Genomic DNA, 20,617 nt, shown 5'->3' with positions numbered 1-20,617 from the left:
AACCCTCCATGTAACACTGATATAACCCACACCCCTCCATGTAACACTCTGATATATCCCACTGCCTTCACTGGAAGATTCTGATATACTTCACACCCCTTACTGTAACCCTGATATATCCCACAACCTTCACTGTAACATTCTTGACCTACTCAACACCCCTCACTGTAACACTCTGATACCCGCCACACCCCTCACTTTAACATACTCTTATACCACACACCCACCCTTTAACACTCTGATGTACCCCACACCCTTCAATGTAGCATTTCGAAGTACTCCACACCCTCCCTTTAACACGCTGATATACCCTACACCTCTCACTGTAACACTCTGATACAGCCCACACCCCTCACTGTAACACACTGATATATCCTACTCTCTCCCTTTAACACTCTGATATACCCTAAACCCACCCTTTAACACTCTGACATACCCCACACCCTTCCTTTAGCACTCTGATATACCCCACACACCTCACTGTAACACTCTGATATACCCCTCACTGTAACACTCTGATACACGCACACACCCTTCCTTTAACACTCTGATATACCCCAAACTCTCCCTTTAACAGTCTGATTTATCACACACCCCTCACTGTAACACTCTAATATACCCCATACCCCTCACTGTAGCACTCTGATATACCACACACTTACACTCTGATACACCCCACACCCCTCAGTAAAACCCTCTGAGGTATACCAGACCCCCACTGTAACACACTGATATATCACACACCCCACCCTATAATAGCCTGATATACCCAACAACCCAAACTGTAACACTCTGGTATACCCCACACCCCTCATTGTAACACTCTGTATACCCCACACTGTAACACTCTGACATACTGCACACCCTCAGTGTAACACTCCGATATACCCCACACCCTTTCTGTGACACTCTGATACGTCCACACCCCACACTGTAAATCTCTGATATGCACCACACCCCTCACTGTAACACTCAGATACACCCCACAATCAGCACTGTAACACTCTGATATAACCCACACCTCTCACTGTAACACTCTAATATACCCCACACTCTGCAGTGTAAGTGTAACACACTGATATATCCAATATCACTCACTGTAACACAGTGATACACTCCACACCCCTCAAAGCAACACTTGATATACCCAACATTCCTCACTGTCACACACTGATATATCCCAAACCCCTCACTGTAGCACACTGATGTAACCCACATCTCTCACTGTAACACTCTGACATACCCCACACCCCTCACTGTAACACACTGAAGTACCCCACACCCCTCACTGTAACACTCTGATATACACCACAGCTCTCACTGTAACACTCTAATATTTCCAACACCACTCACTGTAACACTCTGATATATCCCACACCTTTCACTGTAACACTTGATATACCCTGCATTCCTCACTGTAACATTCTGATGTACCCCACACCCCTTGGTGTGATACTATGATATATCCCACACCCCTCACAGTAACACTCTGATATACTCTACACCCTCACTGTAACACCCTGATATACCCCACACCCCTCACTGTAACACTCTGATACACCCCACACCCCTCACTGTAACACCCTGATATACCCCACACCTCTCACAGTAACACTCTGATACACCCCACACCCCTCACTGTAACACGCCCCTCACTGTAACACACTGATGTACCCCACATCTCTCACTGTAACACTCTGATATACTCTATACCCCTCACTGTAACACTGATGTACCCCACACCCCTCACTGTAACACACTGATATATCCCGCACCCCTCACTGTAACATCCTGATATACCCCACACCCCTCACTGTAACACTCTGATATACCCCACACCCCTCACTGTAACACCCTGATATACCCCACACCACTCACTGTAACACTCTGATACACCCCACACCCCTCACTGTAACACCCTGATATACCCCACACCCCTCACTGTAACACTCTGATACACCCCACACCCCTCACTGTAACATTCTGATGTACCCCACACCCCTTGGTGTGATACTATGATATATCCCACACCCCTCACAGTAACACTCTGATATACTCTACACCCTCACTGTGACAGACTGATATACCCCACACCCCTCAATGTAACACACTGATGTAACCCGCACCCCTCACTGTAACACTCTGTTATAACTCACACCCCTCACTGTAACACTCTGATATACTCCGCACCCCTCACTGTAACATACTGATGTAACCCACACCCCTTGGTTTGACACTCTGACGTACCCCACACTCACCACTGTGATATATCCTGCACCCTTGCCTGTTAAACTGACAAATCCTCCTGCCTTGCTGTAACATTCTAACATATTCCACACTCTTCACTGTAACACACTGATCTACCCTGTACCCCTCGCTGTAACTCTGACATATCTTATTCTGTTCACTGTAACATTCTCTTATACCCCACTCCCCTCATTCTGACAAATCCTTGTGATATATCCCACATTCCCTCAATTGTAACAGTGAGATAATTCATACCCTCAATGTGAAATTGTCTGATGTACCAAATATACTCATTATAGTTCCCTATGTTATACTCCAACTCTCACTGTAACTCTTTGATACACTCCAGCCCCCTCCCTCTAACATTCTCTGATATACCGAAGCTAAAGGAACTGGATGGTGCTGTGGAGTTCAGGCACTGTTGGGCTGTGGCAGTCCATTTATGTTCTGGCAATAATCGTTCAATGTTTCTAAAAATATAAATATAACGTAATTGCTAACAGAATGCCAAGTTGTACACCCTTCAAAGAAAGCTGAACAAAGCTTTGGTCACACCCTGCAAACACGTCATTTGAACATTTTTATTTTAACATGCCCACACCGTGTTTAGCTCCCCCCTTTTGGAACATGGCTGTCTTGCCAAACTGAATTTCTGATTTGCAATGAGCAGAATGATGGTTTCACTGAAACCTTATTTTATTTGTTCGAAATGAGATTTTGAGGGCAGTACACGTTTATAAGAAGCTTGGTGTTCTCCCACCACTCAGGACCATTCCAAATTACAGAAAGTTGTTCATTACTCTGTTTCGTGATCCCAGTCAAACATTCTGTGAGGTGGATTAGAGAAGGTGAGCTAAGGTCATGTCACCTGTGGCTCACTGAACTCAGGGGCTCATGTTTCCAAATCCCAGTCCTGAGGACTTGAGCAGATAATCCACCTGACAAAAGCACACAGCCTGCCTCACTCTCGGAAAGGAAACCTGTCACCTTTTCCTGGAGTGGCCGACATGTGACTCCACACCCACATCAGTGAGGCTGACTCTGAACTGCCCTCTGATCTGGCTGAGTCAAGGACAATAGGGGACGGGTAACAAATGCCAGTGATGCCCTCATCCCATGAAATAAAACAAAACGTTGTTTGGAAAGAATGGGGTGGCAGCGACCACAGTGCCGAGAGCTGCAAAGTGGGTGCTGCAGGCTAGCCCTCCTGGGCATCCTGTTGGATCCTGGGTCCTGGTAAACCAGGAGCCTCCTGGGCTGGGCTTTCTCTTTTACCCGACAGGGAGCGGGGTGACACGGGGGTTTTCAAAGTGGATCAGATAGAAAAGTGAGAAGAAAGTCAGGGTGATCTTCTTGGAGGAGGGTAAAGGGAACAGAGCTCTCAATGGCAGGGCCATCCTCCAATGATCACAGCCATTTCCTTCCAGCTGCTTTAAGCCTGTTTCATTAACACCATGGCTCCCATTACACACCTCCCTCCACCTCCAACTCGTAGCAAGCTCCAATGATCCTTCATTATTTATTTACAGATGGTGGGCATGCTGCCATTTTCCATTCCTTTCCCTTCCTGTATTATGTGGCTGAGCATGGGGCTGGCTGGGTAGGTGATGGACTCTCTATTTCCTCTATTTCATTCACATCCCCAACTAGTCAGGGCAGGTCATATCCAGCCCATTAACCAACCAGTCACAGTGGGTAACATCCAGCCTGTTAATTAACTACTCAAAGTGAATCATATCCAGCCCGTTAACTAACTAGTCAGGGCAGGTAATATCCAGCCCATTAACTAACTAGTTCGGGTGGGTTATATCCAGCCCGTTAACTAACTAGTCAGAGTGTGTCATATCCAGCCTGTTAACTAACTAGTTAAAGTGGATCATATCCAGCCCATTGACTAACTAGTCAGGGTGGGTCATATCCAGCCCATTAACTAACTAGTCAGGGTAGATTGTATCCAGCCCGTTAACTAATTAATCAGGGCAGGTCTTACCCAGCTTGTTAGCTATCTAATCAGGGCGGGTAATATCAACCTCTTAACCAACTAGTCAGGGTGGTTCATATCCATCTCGTTAACTAACTCTTCAGGGCGGGTATTATCCAGCTCGTAACTATCTAGTCAGGGCACGTAATATCAACCTGTTAGCTAACTAGTCAGGATAGGTTATATCTTGCCCTTTATCCAACTAGTCAGGGTGGTCTATATCCAACCAGTTAACTAATTAGTCACTGTGGGTCATACCCAGCCGGTTAACTAACTAGTCAGGGTGGGTCATAGCCAGCCCATTAACTAACTAGTCAGGGCAGGTCATATCCAGCCCATTGACTCAGTTTCTCTCCTCATAGGTGCTGACTGAGCATTTACAGTATGTTGCATTTTCATTCCTGTCCACTCCTTTCTCTCTGGAGTACACATCAAGTCTGTCTGGAAATCCGCCAATAGTGAATTCGGGAGACAGGCTGCATTGGCATCAAAACATGGGTTTCTCTCTCCACAGCTGCTAGGACTTGCTGAGTTTCTCTAGAATTCTTTGGGTTTGTTTCAAATTTCCAGCATTCTGCTCTGACTTAATATATTACTCTCTGCTTCTTCGTCTGTAAGGGCAGTGCATTTCACTACATTTCACTTCGTTTCACTAGACTCTCTACAAAGATGTTTCTTGTAAGATTTACTTGATAGTTTATTGACTATTTTATAGTGATTTGATTTACTCACTCCAATATCTCCCCTCCTTGGTCTTTAGTTAATTTCTGTCTTTCTCCATCACTTGGCCTGATTGCGTCAGTTTCCCTGTTTGCCGGGAATTGAATGTTAACTCTTTCCATTGTCTTAATCATAAACTGGTGGATTTGTTTTCAAGTGATGAGTCATTTTTAGGAGGCACTTTGGCAATATCGCCTACATCTGGCTGCTCTTTCTTGGCAATAACTTTTGCCAAGAAGGAAATGATTGCCTATGAAATATCATTGGCCTGTCAACTGCAAGATTCTGTGAGATCTGAACTTTAACAACAGTTAAGCACTGGCTCAAATGAAACAACAAAAACTCAGCCTTGAAAGCAAAAATCCATCTTGGAGAAGGACAGACAGCGCAGTGAGACCTCAGTTACACTTTCTTTATTGCTGGACGTGTCAATTGGGTAAAGTCTGCCTTTGTTTTGGTTAATTCACAGAATGAGGCATCGCTGGCAAGGCCAGCGTTTATTGATCATCCTTAACCTGATCACAGAGGGTCAGTTAAGGGGAAATCACATTGCTTTGGGTCTGAAGTCACATGTAGGCCAGACCAGGTAAGGATGAAACAAAAAACTGCAGATGCCGGAATCCAAGGTGGACCAGCAGGAAGTTGGAAGAACACAGTAAGCCACACAGCATCAGGAGGTGGAGACCAGGTAAGGATAGCAGTTTCTATCCATAAACGACATTACTGAACCAGATGGATGTTTCTAACAATTGACAATGGTTTCATATTTATTACTAGACTCTTAATTCCAGATTTTTAAATTGAATTTAAATTCCACCATTTGCCATGGCTGGATTCAAACCCAAATCCCCACAACATTTCCTGGGTTTCTGGGTTAACAGTCAAGTGATATTCCCTGAAATCACCTTGATCATTAAAGCAGCTTCCGGATACGTGATTTCACTTGCCAATTCCCTTTCGACTTTACCCCTCCCCTGACTCCGCACTTACTTTTTGTTACTGTTGCACTGTCCCTGATGGGCGGTGATTGTAATTAATTAGTTTTAAAAGAAAATATATCAAATGGGTGATTTGGAATAGGGCAATGACTGAGCTATCTGCTTTATGCCAGTACCAAATGCAGTTCTTTTTTTTTAGATTAGACTTACAGTGTGGAAACAGGCCCTTCGGCCCAACAAGTCCACACCGACCCGCCGAAGCGCAACCCACCCATACCCCTACATTTACCCCTTACCTAACACTATGGGCAATTTAGCATGGCCAATTCACCTGACCCGCACATCTTTGTGACTGTGGGAGGAAACCGGAGCACCCGGAGGAAACCCACGCAGACACGGGAGAACGTGCAAACTCCACACAGTCAGTCGCCTGAGTCGGGAATTGAACCCGGGTCTACAGGCGCTATGAGGCAGCAGTGCTAACCACTGTGCCGCCGTGCCGTTCTATTGAGTCATGAAACAGAAGGTGGACTCACACGAAGTTAACCTGCATGGGAATCGAAGTTAACCTGCATGGGAATCGAAGTTAACCTGCATGGGAATCGAAGCGAATGGGGACACTCTTTGTGTGGGAGGTCAATACCAATTTCCCGACAATGAGATGGACCAATGGGCAGCAGATTGAGGGCAATTTACACTTTCTGGCAGCAGGTGCTCAGAGGAGCAGTCAAATTGGACTCAAAATGTTAACTGTTCCTCTCTCCACAGATGCTGCCTGATCCTGTTGAGTTTCTCCAATACTTTCTATTTTTGGTTTTAAGTGTTGGAAATTTCTTTTTAATACATTAATTCACAGTAAAAGATATACTAAGATATACAACAACAGAGAGACAGAGAGAGGGACATGTAAGCAGTGAGGCAGAGTCAGCAAAATGATGATTAGGATGTCATTCAAACATAACTCTGCTAGATTACTTTGTACATTGGCAATGAAGTATGCAGCAAACTAGAAACATGCCCCTACAGTTTCAGGACTGGTTCGAGATAGTATGCAGCAGGTGAGATGGTCTATATGTTGGATATAGATTAGAAACAAGCTGTAGTTACTGTGTGGGATAGTTTATTGAATCAGGGGAGGGGGCATTGATAATTAAAGCCAGGTAGCAACTGTGAAAGGAGCCTGACTGAGGAGGGAGCCTTCCCAAGGCTCCTGGAGAACAGAGGGTGTAAGTTGGAATACATACACATAGAGGGTCAGGCATGAGCGTGGGGAGGTCAAAGATTAAACACGGGAAGGTCAGCTGCACACAACTGAGAGTCAAGGGTAACAAACAGCAGGAGGGCAAGTCAAAGCTGTTAGAGGGAAGGGGAAAGTTTGGACTGCAGATGCTGGAGATCAGAGCTGCAAATGTGTTGCTGGAAAAGCGCAGCAGGTCAGGCAGCATCCAAGGAACAGGAGAATCGACATTTCGAGCATGAGTCATTCTTCGTTCTTGAAGGGCTCATGCCCGAAACGTCGATTCTCCTGCTCCTTGGATGCTGCCTGACCTGCTGCGCTTTTCCAGCAACACATTTTCAGCTCTGTTAGAGGGAAGGTCAAGGATGGCCAATAGTCATGTTCAGGCTAATGGGAGTAGTTCCAGTTTGTGGCAGTGGGAATACAGGAGGATAATGAAATAGGGAAGATCATAAGAAACAGGAACAGGAATAGACCACTCGGCCCCTTGATCCTGCTCCATCATTGATTAGGATCCTGGCTGATGATACACCCCTCACTTTCACTGTCCTTGCCCTTTCCCCATAATCCTTGTTTCTTTTACTGATCAAGAATCCATGCACAAGGAGTCAGTCCCCACAATGCTCCTCATCATTGACACCCATTTATTCTGAGACTACACTCTCTGGTCCTAGGCTCTCCCATGAGAGAAAAAAAAATTCTCTCAGCATTAACCCTGCCAAGCCTTCTAACAATCCGGTATGTTTGAATGAGATCACCACTCGTCCTTCTCAATTCCAATGTCTGGAGTCCCAACCTGTTTAACTTTTACTTATAAGACAGTCCCTCCAGACCAGGAAGCATCCCAGTGAACCGTCCATGAGCTGCATCCATTTAAATGATAATCTTCCCTTAAATAATGCGACCAAGGCTGCAGACAGTACTCCAGGTGTAGTCTCACCAGCACCTTGTACAGAAGCTTGGTTAAGGTTGAGGAGGGTGGATAGATATAGAGGTCAAAGCTGACTCAGGAAGCATACAGGGCTATGGCTTCCAGTTTTGAAGTGAGTGAGTGTCCACGGACGTGACTGGATCCGCATGAAGAGTTCTTTGGAGTTAATTTCAAGGATGGAGTTAGGAGAAAGTGAGGACTGCAGATGCTGGAGATCAGAGTTGAGAGTTGGCGCTGGAAAAGCACAGCCGGTCAGGCAGCATCCGAGGAGCAGGAGAGTTGTCCTCCATCAAAGACGGAGTTGTCCACCCTCAGCAGATGAAGACCAGAGTGTGGCTGAGACAAAGCGTAGGGTCTCTGAAGCCAAAAGAGAAAATGCTGGAAAATCTCAGCAGGTCTGGCAGCATCTGTAAGGAACGAAAAGAGCTGACGTTTTGAGTCTAACTGACCCTTTGTCAAATATAAAAAAAAGGGGAGAAATAGGGACGTATTTATACTAGGCTGAGAGAAGGGGAGAAAAAAATGAGGTCTGCAGATGCTGGAGATCGCAGCTGAAAATGTGTTGCTGGTTAAAGCACAGCAGGTCAGGCAGCATCCAAGGAACAGGAAATTCGACGTTTCGGGCATAAGCCCTTCATGATGAAGGGCTTATGCCCGAAACATCAAATTTCCTGTTCCTTGAGAGAAGGGGAGTCATGACTCCAGAAGCAAAGGTAGCAATAAAGAGGTGATAATGACAGTGCATAGAGAGATTATAGGGAGATTAGGAGCTGTGAATGGCCAAGGCTGAAGCCAGTGCTGTGACAAAACATGTGGGAGATGGAGGGGATGGGTGAAGCAGAGGCAACATGGAAAACAGGGGAGAAGGGTAGCAAAGGGGGAAGAGGAGCAGAAAAAGATGATGAGAGAGTGGGGAGCGAGAGAGAGAGAGACAATCAAGAAATATGAGGTACAGAACAGTCAAAAAAATATATAAAGAAGATAAATAAAATAAATGAAGTAAAATTATCTGAAGTTGTTGAATTCAATGTTGAAACCGTCAGGCTGTAACGCGCCTAATCGGAAGAGGAGATGCTGTTCCTCCAGTTTGCGTTGAGCTTCACTGGAACATTGCAGCGGGCCAAGGACAGACATGTGGGCATGGGAGCAGGATTGGGTATTGAAGTGGCAAGCCACAGGAAGGTCTGGGACTTGATTGCATACAGACCGAAGGTGTAGGGTCTCTCACTGGTCAGGCCTTAAAGATTATGTTGACTAGATTTTTGCCTGACCTTTGGTCACCACATGAAGCTACAAAGGGTCAGGATTAGCTGCTGCTTTTTGTCACAGCTGGAGAAGAGCCAGGAGATGTTGACCCAGGAGCAGGCACAACAATGGCCTGATCGCCAAGGGGCAGTGGTAGAGGGTCAGGCCACTCAAGATGCTGGCAGAGGCCAGTCAGACATCAAGCATTACCATGTGATTGCTACACTGTCAGTGGTATCTTTTCCTTACTAGGGAGACAATGTTGGGAGCAGCTGAGGACGTCACTGTTGGTGTATCTAACTGGCTGGTTGCTGTCTGGTTGCAATCAGTTTGCTGCTCCCACTCTGAGAGGGATTGCTGGAGTCTTCCTGTGCTGCCACTGGGACCTGAGACATGCCAGAAAGGTTCTGCTGGATAACAGAAAGCTGCAGAACTGATGGCCAATCAGATACTGCACTCTGTTGTCACCCAAGACAAGTATCCAACTGGACGACACTTTCACTGATCATCACAAAATTTCTGCATCTCTTGTTTCAAAATCCAGCAACTTCCTTACAATTGCCCCCAACTCCTCAGCTTCTCTTGCTGAATGTTTCCCCCTGTACTGTTCCCGTGCCTGACATAACTCAAACTTGGAATTCCCGAACAATAAGGTTGGAATTTGATCAGGCTCTTTTACTGCAGGGGCCATATTTGGGTCATTCCCATGCTGCTTTCCACCGTGTTACTGCTCCACAAAATAAATCACGTGCTGAGAAACACCTTTAATACTGGCTCATTTCCTCCTCGACAGAAGCATCTACTGTTGACATTTTTCATTTTCTATTTCACAATTCCAAAATGAAAACAATTGTTTAGTTGCATTATGGAAAGGAGAATTACAGCACCTGAAACCTATCTGCACTAAAACTTTGATGTGTACAGAGGGTCTATTCTTCAGATTCGAAGGATGACACTGCCCTTATACATGTTTCCCACAAGGGTTTCAGACTTGCTTTACTGCCAACACATCCAATTTATACTCTCCCCACCAACGACTCACAGTGACAGCAGTGAGGAACTGCAATGACTCAACAATCTTCTTCGACAGAACCTTCAAAACCCATGGCCACTTCCATCTAGAGGGACAACAGTAGCTCAGTAAATGGGAACATTACTGCTGGGAAATTCCCTTCCAAACCACTCACCATCCTGACTTGGAAACGTATCAGCACTCCTTCAGAGTCGCTGGGTCAGAATTCTGGAGCTCCCTCCATACTGGCATTGTGGGTCAACAGCACATGGACTGCAGGAATTTTAAGAAGGCAGTTCACCACCACTGTCTGCTGACCCAGCCAGAAACATCTGCATGATGCAAGTGAGTGAATCAAAAAAAGTACTTGAAGGTATCTACTTCCAGTTCACTGTGGCTAAATCATATCTGATGTTATGAAAATCAACTAGGAGAAAGTGAGGACTGCAGATGCTGGAGATCAGAGCTGAAAATGTGTTGCTGGAAAAGCGCACATTCCCCTACACTCTTGGATTAACATGTTCAACACACGGTGAGACATCGAACAATTCTTTCGCCATCTTCGCCTCCACGCCTACTTCATCAACCAGGATTCTCGCTCACCCTCTGACGACCCCTTCTCCCGCCTCCAACACACCACCATCCACCTGGACACCCCGTGCTGGCCTCTTACCTGCCCTCGATCTCTTCATAGCCGCGACATTAACTGCCTCAACCTCTCCACCCCTCTCACCCACTCCAACCTCTCACCCTCGGAGCGTGCAGCCCTCCACTCGCTCCGTTCCAACTCCAACCTCCCTATCAAACTGGCAGACAGGGGAGGCGCGGTGGTAGTTAGGTGCATCTTTACACCGCTGAGACTAAACACCAGCTCGTGGACACCTCCTTCTACTGCCCCCTTGGCCATGACCCCACCTCCCACCACCAAACCATCATCTCACAGACCATCCATAACCTCATCTCCTCAGGGGATCTCCCATCCACCACCTCCAAACTCATAGTCCCACAATCCCGCACCGCCCGTTTCTAACTCCTGCCCAAAATCCACAACCTGACTGCCCCGGCTGACCCATTGTCTCAGCCTGCTCCTGCCCCACCGAACTCATCTCTGCATACCTCGACACAGTCCTGTCCCCCTTAGTCCAAGAACTCCCCACCTACATTCCGACACCACCCACTCCCTCCACCTTCTCCATGATTTTCGCTTCCCCGGTCCCCAATGCCTTATCTTCACCATGGACATTCAGTCCCTGTACACCTCCATCCCCCATCACAAAGGACTCAAAGCCCTCCGCTTCTTCCTTTCCCGCTGTACCAACCAGGACCCTTCCTCTGACACCCTCCTTTGACTGACTGAATTGGTCCTCACTCTGAATAACTTCTCTTTCCAATCCTCCCACTTCCTCCAAACCAAAGGAGTAGCCATGGGCACCTGCATGGGCCCCAGCTATGCCTGCCTCATTGTAGGATATGTGGAACAGTCTATCTTTCGCAGCTACACTGGCACCACCCCCCACTTTTTCCTCCGCTACATCGATGACTGTATTGGCGCTGCGTCGTGCTTCCATGAGGAGGTTGAACAGTTCATCCACTTTACTAACACCTTCCAACCCAACCTCAAATTTACCTGGACCGTCTCAGACTCCTCCCTCCCCTTCCTAGATCTCTCCATTTCTATCTTGGGCGACCGAATCAACACAGACATTTACTATAAACCGACCAACTCCCACAGCTACCTAGACTACACCTCCTCCCACCCTGCCCCCTGTAAAAATGCCATCTCATATTCCCAATTCCTTTGTCTCTGGCGCATCTGCTCCCAGGAGGACCAGTTCCAATACCGAATAACCCAGGGGAAGGTGCTGGGAGTGGAGGTTGGATTGGTGGGGGGTGTGGACCCGATGAGGGAGTCACAGAGGGAGTGATCTTTTCGGAACGTTGATAGGGGAGGGGAGGGAAATATATCCTTGGTGGTGGGGTCTGTTTGGAGATGGCGGAAATGACGACGGATGATACGATGTATATGGAGGTTGGTGGGGTGATAGGTGGGGTTCTGTCCTGGTGACGATTGGAGGGGCAGGGCTCAAGGACGGAGGAGCGGGAAGTGGAAGAGATGTGGTGGAGAGCTTCGTCGACCACGTCTGGGGGGAAATTGCGGTCTTTGAAGAAGGATGAACTCAGATTTCTCCAGTTTCCTCATTTCCCCTCCCCCCACCTTGTCTCAGTCCTAACTCTCGAACTCAGCACCATCTTCCTAACCTGCAATCTTCTTCCTGACCTCTCCGCCCCCACCTCCACTCTGGCCTATCACCCTCACCTTAATCTCCTTCCACCTATCGCATTTCCAACTCCCCTCACCCAAGTACCTCCTCCCTACCTTTTATCTTAGCCTGCTTGGCACACTTTCTTCATTCCTGAAGAAGGGCTCATGCCCGAAACGTCGATTCTCCTGCTCCTTGGATGCTGCCTGACCTGCTGCGCTTTTCCAGCAACACATTTTCAGTTATGAAAATCAGCCTGTCCCCAGTTGAGAACTTTGATTTAAGTCCCATCTCTGTTCTTTTCCATAATTATTTTGAGAAATGGAATGGAATTACAGAGAGCGACTCCAAGATAAAGTTGAAATACAGGCAGTTTACACAGGATTGGACTCAGGAAGAATACAGGGCTTCCAGTTCCAGGGTTAGTGAGTGACCACAGACATGACTGTGTTAGCATCAATAGTTCCATTATATCTCAAAACTGGGATTTATGAAAATCTCCTTACCAAACCATGACCTGGTGGTATATGAAGGAGTCTTATCAGAGTCACAAATGTATGTTTCTCTCTCCACAGTTGCTGCCAAATTAGCTGAACTCCTTTTAGATTTTACTTGTAGTCTAGTACTTTTACATCTCCTTAATTTGTTAAGCATAGGCTCTTTGAATTCAATATTATAGAACCTCTAAGAAATTAATCATTACCCGGTCATACATCAGAATGCTGTCCCAGCAAAACATACGCAATCACCACTACCTTAGTAAAATCAACAATATTACTACTCACATGAAACTCTGACAGTCTACATGAAGCAGAAATGTAAGGTGAGCCAATACTAATAGCAAACAGCAAACCGTGCTGGAAACTGGACTGTACCTCAGTTATTACCCTTTCCCAAACTCATGTCCCTACTCCCAGCTCTACTGAGGAATCACCCGGGACCCCATCTCCATGGGGTACCAGTTGCTTAACATCTCGGAACGGTGGCACAGTGGTTAGCATTGCTGCCTCACAGCGCCAGAGACCTGGGTTCAATTCCCACCTCAGGCATCTGTCTGTGTGGAGTTTGCACATTCTCTGCGTGGGTTTCCTCTGGGTGCTCTGGTTTCCTCCCACAGTCCAAAAATGTACAGGCGGTGAATTGGCCATGCTAAATTGCCTGTAGTGTTAAGTGTACAGGAATGGGTCTGGGTGGGTTGCTCTTTGGAGAGTTGGGTTGGGCTGAAGGGCCTGTTTCCACGCTGTAAGCAATCTAAAAATCTCATCCATTCACTGCCCACACCATGTGTTTTCACCTGTGACAAATGTGGAATATATAATCTTGACCTTTACTCCTAAAAGGGACCGGATATCTCAGGGGCAACACTTTTGTAGTCATTATTGTAATTTAGGAAGTTCAGCAACCATTTTGACAGGAAGATCCCACAAATAGCAATAAGTTAATGATTGACAATGTTGGCCAACTGCTAATTATTGGCCTGGACATTATGCAGGACTCCTCTCCTCTAATTTGACAAACAGCATGGAGTCCTTCAAGTCCACCTGAGAGAGCAAGCAGGGTCTCAGATACACACACCTCTGACTTCACACCAATGAGTATAAGTCTGGATTCTATGTTCAGGTTACGATTGTGAATCTTCTAACTCTGAAGTGAATGTCAGTAGCCCGGATATTTTTGTGGAATCTGAGATTCCCACTCCCATTCACATTTAAGACACTGAGACCATAATACGATCATAAGAAGTAGGAACAGAAGTAGGCCATTTGGCCCCTTGAGCCTGTTTCACCATGCAATAGGATCATGGCTGATCCAACACACCTCACGCCCTCTTTCTTGTCCTTCACCCTCAGCCTTGATTTCCCGACTCTTCAAGAACCTATCTACTTCAGCCTTAAATGTACACAAGGACTCTGCCCCCACAGCTTGAAATGTTAACTGTGATTTCTCTCCACAGACGCTGCCAGACCTGCTGAGCTTTTCCAGCAATTTCTATTTTTGTTTTTTAAGAGCCCTATGTATCTCAATGAAACTATTTCTTATTCTTCTGAATTCTAGTGTTTAGAGTCCCAACTTATTTAACTTTTGCTCATAAGACAGCTCTCCCCCTACACCCCCTTCCCCATATTGGGTTTCATCCTAGTACCTCTTTTCTGAACTGCTTCCAATGAAATTATATTTTACTTTAAATAAGGGGACCAAAACTGCTCGCATTACTCTAGATGTGGTCTCCCCATCACCTTGTACAGATGCAGTAAGACATCCCTACTCTAATACTCCAACCCCCATCATCCCATCAACCTTCCTGATTCCCTGCTGCCCCTGTACTCTAGCTTTCTGTGTTTCATATACACATTCCTCCCAAATCCCTTTGTGTTGCAGCTTTCTGCAGTATTTTTACATTAAATAATATTCTGTTCTTCTGTTCTCCCTTCCAGAATGAACAACTTCATATTTTCCCACATCATACTCCACTTGCCAACTTTATGTTCCCACTTAATTATCCTAGCAATATCTCTGTAAACTGTTTGTATCCCTCTCATAATCTACCTTCCCACCTACTTTTGAGTCATCTGCAAACTTGGCTGCAGTATGTTTGCTTCCTTTCTCCAAGTCATTAATGTATATTGGAAACAGTTGTGGTCCCCGCACTGCTCCCTGTCGTTACATGATGATAACTTGAAAAACAACCCCCTAATCCCCACTTGCTGTTTCCTGAGCAATGAGCCAATTCTCTATCCATGCCAATACACTACCTCCAACACTGTGGGCTCATGGCTACGACTTAACTTTTTGTGAGGTACCTTATTGAACACCTTATCATAGTCCAAACACAACACGTCTGTTGGTTCCCCTCTATCCACTCTGGGTGAGACTTCCTGGAGAAACTCTCATAAATTAGTTAGATTAGATTAGATTATGATTTCCCAAATCTTCTGTTTTTATTCTTTAATAATTGATTCCAATATTTTTCCAACAGAAGATGTCAGGCTAATCAGCTAATTTTTGATCATCTTGCCTGGTGCAGGGCAGGGTGTGAGTAATGAGCCAATTAAACAGACAATTTGAAAATGTGACAATCTTATAAATGCTGTACTCTTAATAAATGAAATGTGGTGTGGGATGCTAGTTTTACCGTAACTAAATAGTACGGTTTATTGACTTCATTGGAGATACTGTGATATTGCAGCCAATCCAGTCAATTTACTGATGAACAAATTAAAATTACTCTCATATCATTTGTTGGCATGGCAAATTGCTACACTTTTAACACTCAGTATGCAGGCAGTTTTATTGTTTTACACTCTGTGTGCCAGGCAGTTTTAATTGTTTAAATGTGATACCGTGCTATATTAATGCAGTTATTATTTACTAAAATACATTGAGCTAGGGGTGAGGTCATGTCTGAGTAGAGAAATGGAAAGTATTCAAAGGAGCTAAGGCAATCCTAACAACCCCACCCTTCATGGAATAGATTTGGAGAAAGTCAGGACTTGCACAGTACCAGAGAAATATGACAGAAATGTGAAGAAAGCAAAATTCAAAAAGGTGCTTGCAAGAGAGATGCAGCTAAACATTTCATTTACAGAAATGGCAAAAGTAATGGGATAAGGCCAGGGATTAGATCAGAACGCCAGTACAAAACAAGATGGACTAAATGGTCTCCACTGATGTGGTGAGATGTCAGGAATAACTGCTTGAAGCTAGTACTGACTTTCAAATGGACACTGCTGTGCCTAGAGGTATCATTATTCCTTCCACATAGGCCTTGCCAGCTTAGACTGCATGATGCAATGCTCTCCACATCACAGTTCTGACAGATTCAGTGTATTCTCCGTTTGAGTCATTAGATGTTAGGTCCTAGATTATTGGTGACATCAGGGGATGAAACTAGCAGAGGAAAAATACTGACAGCAATAACCATACAATGACAGCATCAGCAATGTCCCGTGGGATGGTCACCTGACAATAACCCTGCTTCTGAACTGTAGACAACCCAAAAGCAGCAGAAACTGGGGTGGGGAGTGGGGGCACCTTTACACTTCAGCTACCTTTTTGTTTCGACCATGACATCGACTGGCTTCGGTCTGCGACCTCCTTGGCTCCAGGTAAGAAGGGTTTGAGTAGGAGGTTTTATAATAGCATTTGGTGATGTGGTGCACAATGACAGGATGGGGTAATACTGAGGGAGCACTGCAATGTTAATCAACGTTGTGGTGGTTCAGATTACAGTGAAGATGAACAGGAAGTCCACATAGTCAAGTCACCCTTAAAGTGGGCACTTAAAGAAGAACATCCCTCCCCAGGCTGTTGCAAAATGACCATTATATATTTCAACTTGGGAACAGTCACTGACTTGCAAAATATTCAGTTAAATTGCAACACTGTTATTAACAGCTGTATATGCGGCATAGGCAATAGAAAGGTGGGCAGATTCTCTACCTGTTTCGTTCAGCTCATATTTGTGTATAATTGCGTTTGCATTTTCGTCTGTGGCAATTTCTTTCTGCTCTTTCAAGAAGTTCTTGATCTCAGTGATGGTCAAGATCTGATCCTCTCCTGAGTAGTAGTTAAAGATCTCTTCCAATTCTGGTCGCTGCATCAGAAACTTGCAAAACTCCTCGATCTCATGCTCTTCCAGTTTGTTAGTATTGGACTTGTCACATTGCTAAGGAGATAAGAGAGACGCCAATGAGATATAGTCAAGAAACATGGAAAATTCCCTTGACAGATGCCTCTGTGGGTGCTATTAAATCAAGGTAATGGGGGTATCCTCTGCAGAATAAGCAGTGAAGGTGCAAACTGAGTGAGTGTGGTTCTGTGGAGGGTTACATGAGTGTGAATCAATGTCTGCATTCAGTGAAATGGGAAACAAATGTGTATGTGCCTGAAGGACGGAGACAGTGAGAGTGTGTTCATGTCAATGTTCATCTGGATGAGTGTCAGTGTGTGACTGAGCACTTGTGCAAGTGTGAAACAAAAACAAAACCAGAAATTGCTGGAGAAACTCGTCAGTTCTGGCAGCATCTATGAGAAGAAAGCAAGAGTTAACATTCGAGTCCAGTGACTGCTTCAGAATAAAAACCAAAAACATTGCGAATGCTGTAAATCAGAAACAAAAACTTCAAGTAGCAAATCTTCAAAGGGACAGAAACAAGCCAAAACAAACAGGATGATGATTGACTGTAGCTACAGAGATACTCCCGACACAGATCAACACATGGCCCAGCTCACTGAGTTCCGCCAAGCCTCTTTAAACATCATTGCTATCAGTAATACCCGCCATAACAGCCACAACGTCCATTATCTACTCTTGACAAAACTCAGAGACTGACTTGTATTTTATTAGAAACCTTGATCTTTTTGTGATCAGTGTCTGTGCATAGGTTGTGATGTGGAGCTGCTGGTATTGGACTGGGATGTACAAAGTTAAAAACCACACAACACCTGGTTATAGTCCAACAGGTTTGTTTGAAAGTACAAGCTTTTGGAGCGCTGCTCCTTTGACGGGTAACTAGTGGGGTAGGGTCATCGGACACAGAATTTATACTAAAAGATCAAAGTGTCATACAACTGATGTGATGTATTGAACAAACCCAGAATGCTGTTAAGTCTTTAATCACTGAGAACGAGGATACAAGTTTTGATTGATTAATATGTAAATCCCAGAACTCCTTTCAAGTCACAATCCCAAGATATATTAAGATTAGATTAGATTACTTACAGTGTGGAAACAGGCCCTTCGGCCCAACAAGTCCACACCGACCCACTGAAGCGCAACCCACCCAGTCCCCTACATTTACCCTTTTACCTAACACCACGGGCAATTTAGCATGGCCAATTCACCTAATAAGGTTTAATTAGTATTTAAAAAGGTGACATCTCAGTTCAGACAATGCATTAAAGGTGTGAGGTTAGAGTCTGTCTGTATCCCATTACACATGGGGACACCACCCACCATGTGCACAGCAGGTACTCATGTGACTCGGCCAATGGTGTCTATCTCATACACTACAGGCAAGGATGCCCTGAGGCATGGTAGTATATTGGGGAAGACCAAGCAGACCCTATGACAACGGATGAATGAGCACCTTACAACAATCGCTAGACAGGGGTGTTCCCTCCCAGTCGGGGAGGGACATTTGGCCTCAGATCTTCAGGTGACCATCCTCTAAGGCGTCTTCAGGATATGCAACAACACAGAGCAGCCGAGCAGAGGCTTATAGCCAAGTTTGGTAGCCATGAGGATGGCATCAAATGTGACCTTGGATTCATGTCACACTACAGGCGACCCCACCACATTATACACTTCATACACACTCACACACAAGTGCACACATGCTCACACTCACACAAAGACTCAGGCAGACCCTCTCTCATACACACTTACATGTACACCTTCTCACAAATATTCCGTCACACACACACACACACTCTTCCTCTCTCTCTCTCTCGCACACACACACATTAGTCTATTTGTTTATTTGTATTTGCAGATACTTTCTATTTTGTTCAAAAAGCAGACAATCTGCAGGCAGTCAATCCATGTGACAGTTTATAAGCTCATACTTTGGAAACAGAATCAGTCTGACTCAAGGTTGGGACACAGACAGACTCTAACCTCACACCTTTAATGCATTGTCTGAGCTGAGATGTCATTTTTTTTCTACTGACAACCTGGAGTTACCTCAGGACTACAATCTGAAAGTAGTTCCGGGATATGCATATTAATCAATCAAAACCTGCAGCCCTATTCTGAGTGATTAAAGACTTAACAGCAATCTAGGTTTATCCAATTCATCACATCAGTTGGATGACACTTTTTAAAATAATATATCTTTATTAAGAAAAAATAGATTTTTAAATATTACAACAAATACAAAACAATACAATTCAAAACATACAAAAATAGTACAAAACTAAACCCAAATAATAAAAAAAATTCCCCAACCCACCTTCCTATATGAATGTATAAACATATATAGTGAAGTATAAAATTAAAAAAAAACTAAATTAGCTATTTAACTAAATAAATAAATACCTAACAACAATCAAATAAATAGTAATAACTCAGCCCAGCCAAACTCATACATTCACAGTTCCTCCTCCCTGGATATTGAACTCATGAAACACAATCGTTAGGGCTATATAAAAGCCCTTGTTAGTGTGGCAGATAAATCTGTGTCCAGGCATTTCAAAAAGGGTTGCTATGTCTTGTAAAAATTCTCAGTTTTGTAGTGTACCATATTTGTGAGAAAATCCAGGGGAATATGCTCCATCACAATCTTCCACCAACCCGACAGGCCTGGGGGTTTTTCGGATATCTAACCTGACAAGATATTCTTCCTTGCACAGAACATAAGAATATTGAGAAGTTTCTTCTTATGCGCGTCTGCAGGAAATACAATGGGTAGGCCCAAAAGGAGAGAAATAGGGTCCTTCTCCACCCCTACACCTAAACTCCGCTCCATTGCACCCACCACAGCGATCCAATATGTTTGAAACCTGTCACAAGACCAAAGACAATGGGTAAGAGTACCCGTACAGACCTTGCACTTGGGACATGCTGAAAATACCCCTGGTTTAAATTTTGACGAACGGTCTGGGGCTAAGTGGACTCTGTGGAGAATCTTCAACTGTAAAGCATGGGTCCTATTGCAAATTGATATCTTCCTTGTATTCTCCCAAATATCCACCCATGCCTCTGAAGAAACTTCAACACCCAGCTCTCTTTCCCACATCTTGCAGAGTCGATCAGACTCATCTGAGGTGGCACCCACCAATTGGTGATATAAAGTACTGACAGAGAGTGTCCTCTTAGCCCTTAGTACCCCTTTTTCTATGTCAGATTTGTAGGGATCAGTCAAAAGTGAGGTCTTTTTTTGAATAAAGTCCCTAACTTGAAAAAAAACGAAAGAGGTCTCTATTAGGTAACTCGTACTTCTGTACTAACTGATCGAAGGACATCATTACATCTCCCTCAAATAAATCACCCATGCAAGATATACCCCAAGCTGCCCAACATTTAAATCCTGAATCTATCATAC

General features: G+C 44.9%; 1 protein-coding gene across 1 annotated transcript in view; it reads right to left on the bottom strand.

Moving 5' to 3' along the window:
* LOC132830693 (1-phosphatidylinositol 4,5-bisphosphate phosphodiesterase delta-3-like) overlaps nt 1-20,617 on the bottom strand; it is a 178,907-nt gene that overhangs the window by 63,714 nt on the left and 94,576 nt on the right. Inside the window, exon 5 of the mRNA XM_060848503.1 lies at nt 17,013-17,238. Within this exon, the coding sequence (XP_060704486.1) occupies nt 17,013-17,238 (226 nt within the window). The remainder of the gene's footprint in view (nt 1-17,012; nt 17,239-20,617) is intronic.

This window comes from Hemiscyllium ocellatum, chromosome 32 (genome assembly GCF_020745735.1).
Source record: "Hemiscyllium ocellatum isolate sHemOce1 chromosome 32, sHemOce1.pat.X.cur, whole genome shotgun sequence".
NCBI lineage: Eukaryota > Metazoa > Chordata > Chondrichthyes > Orectolobiformes > Hemiscylliidae > Hemiscyllium > Hemiscyllium ocellatum.
The sequence above is the reverse complement of the archived record's forward strand: the minus strand, read 5'-3'. Positions and strand labels throughout refer to the sequence as shown.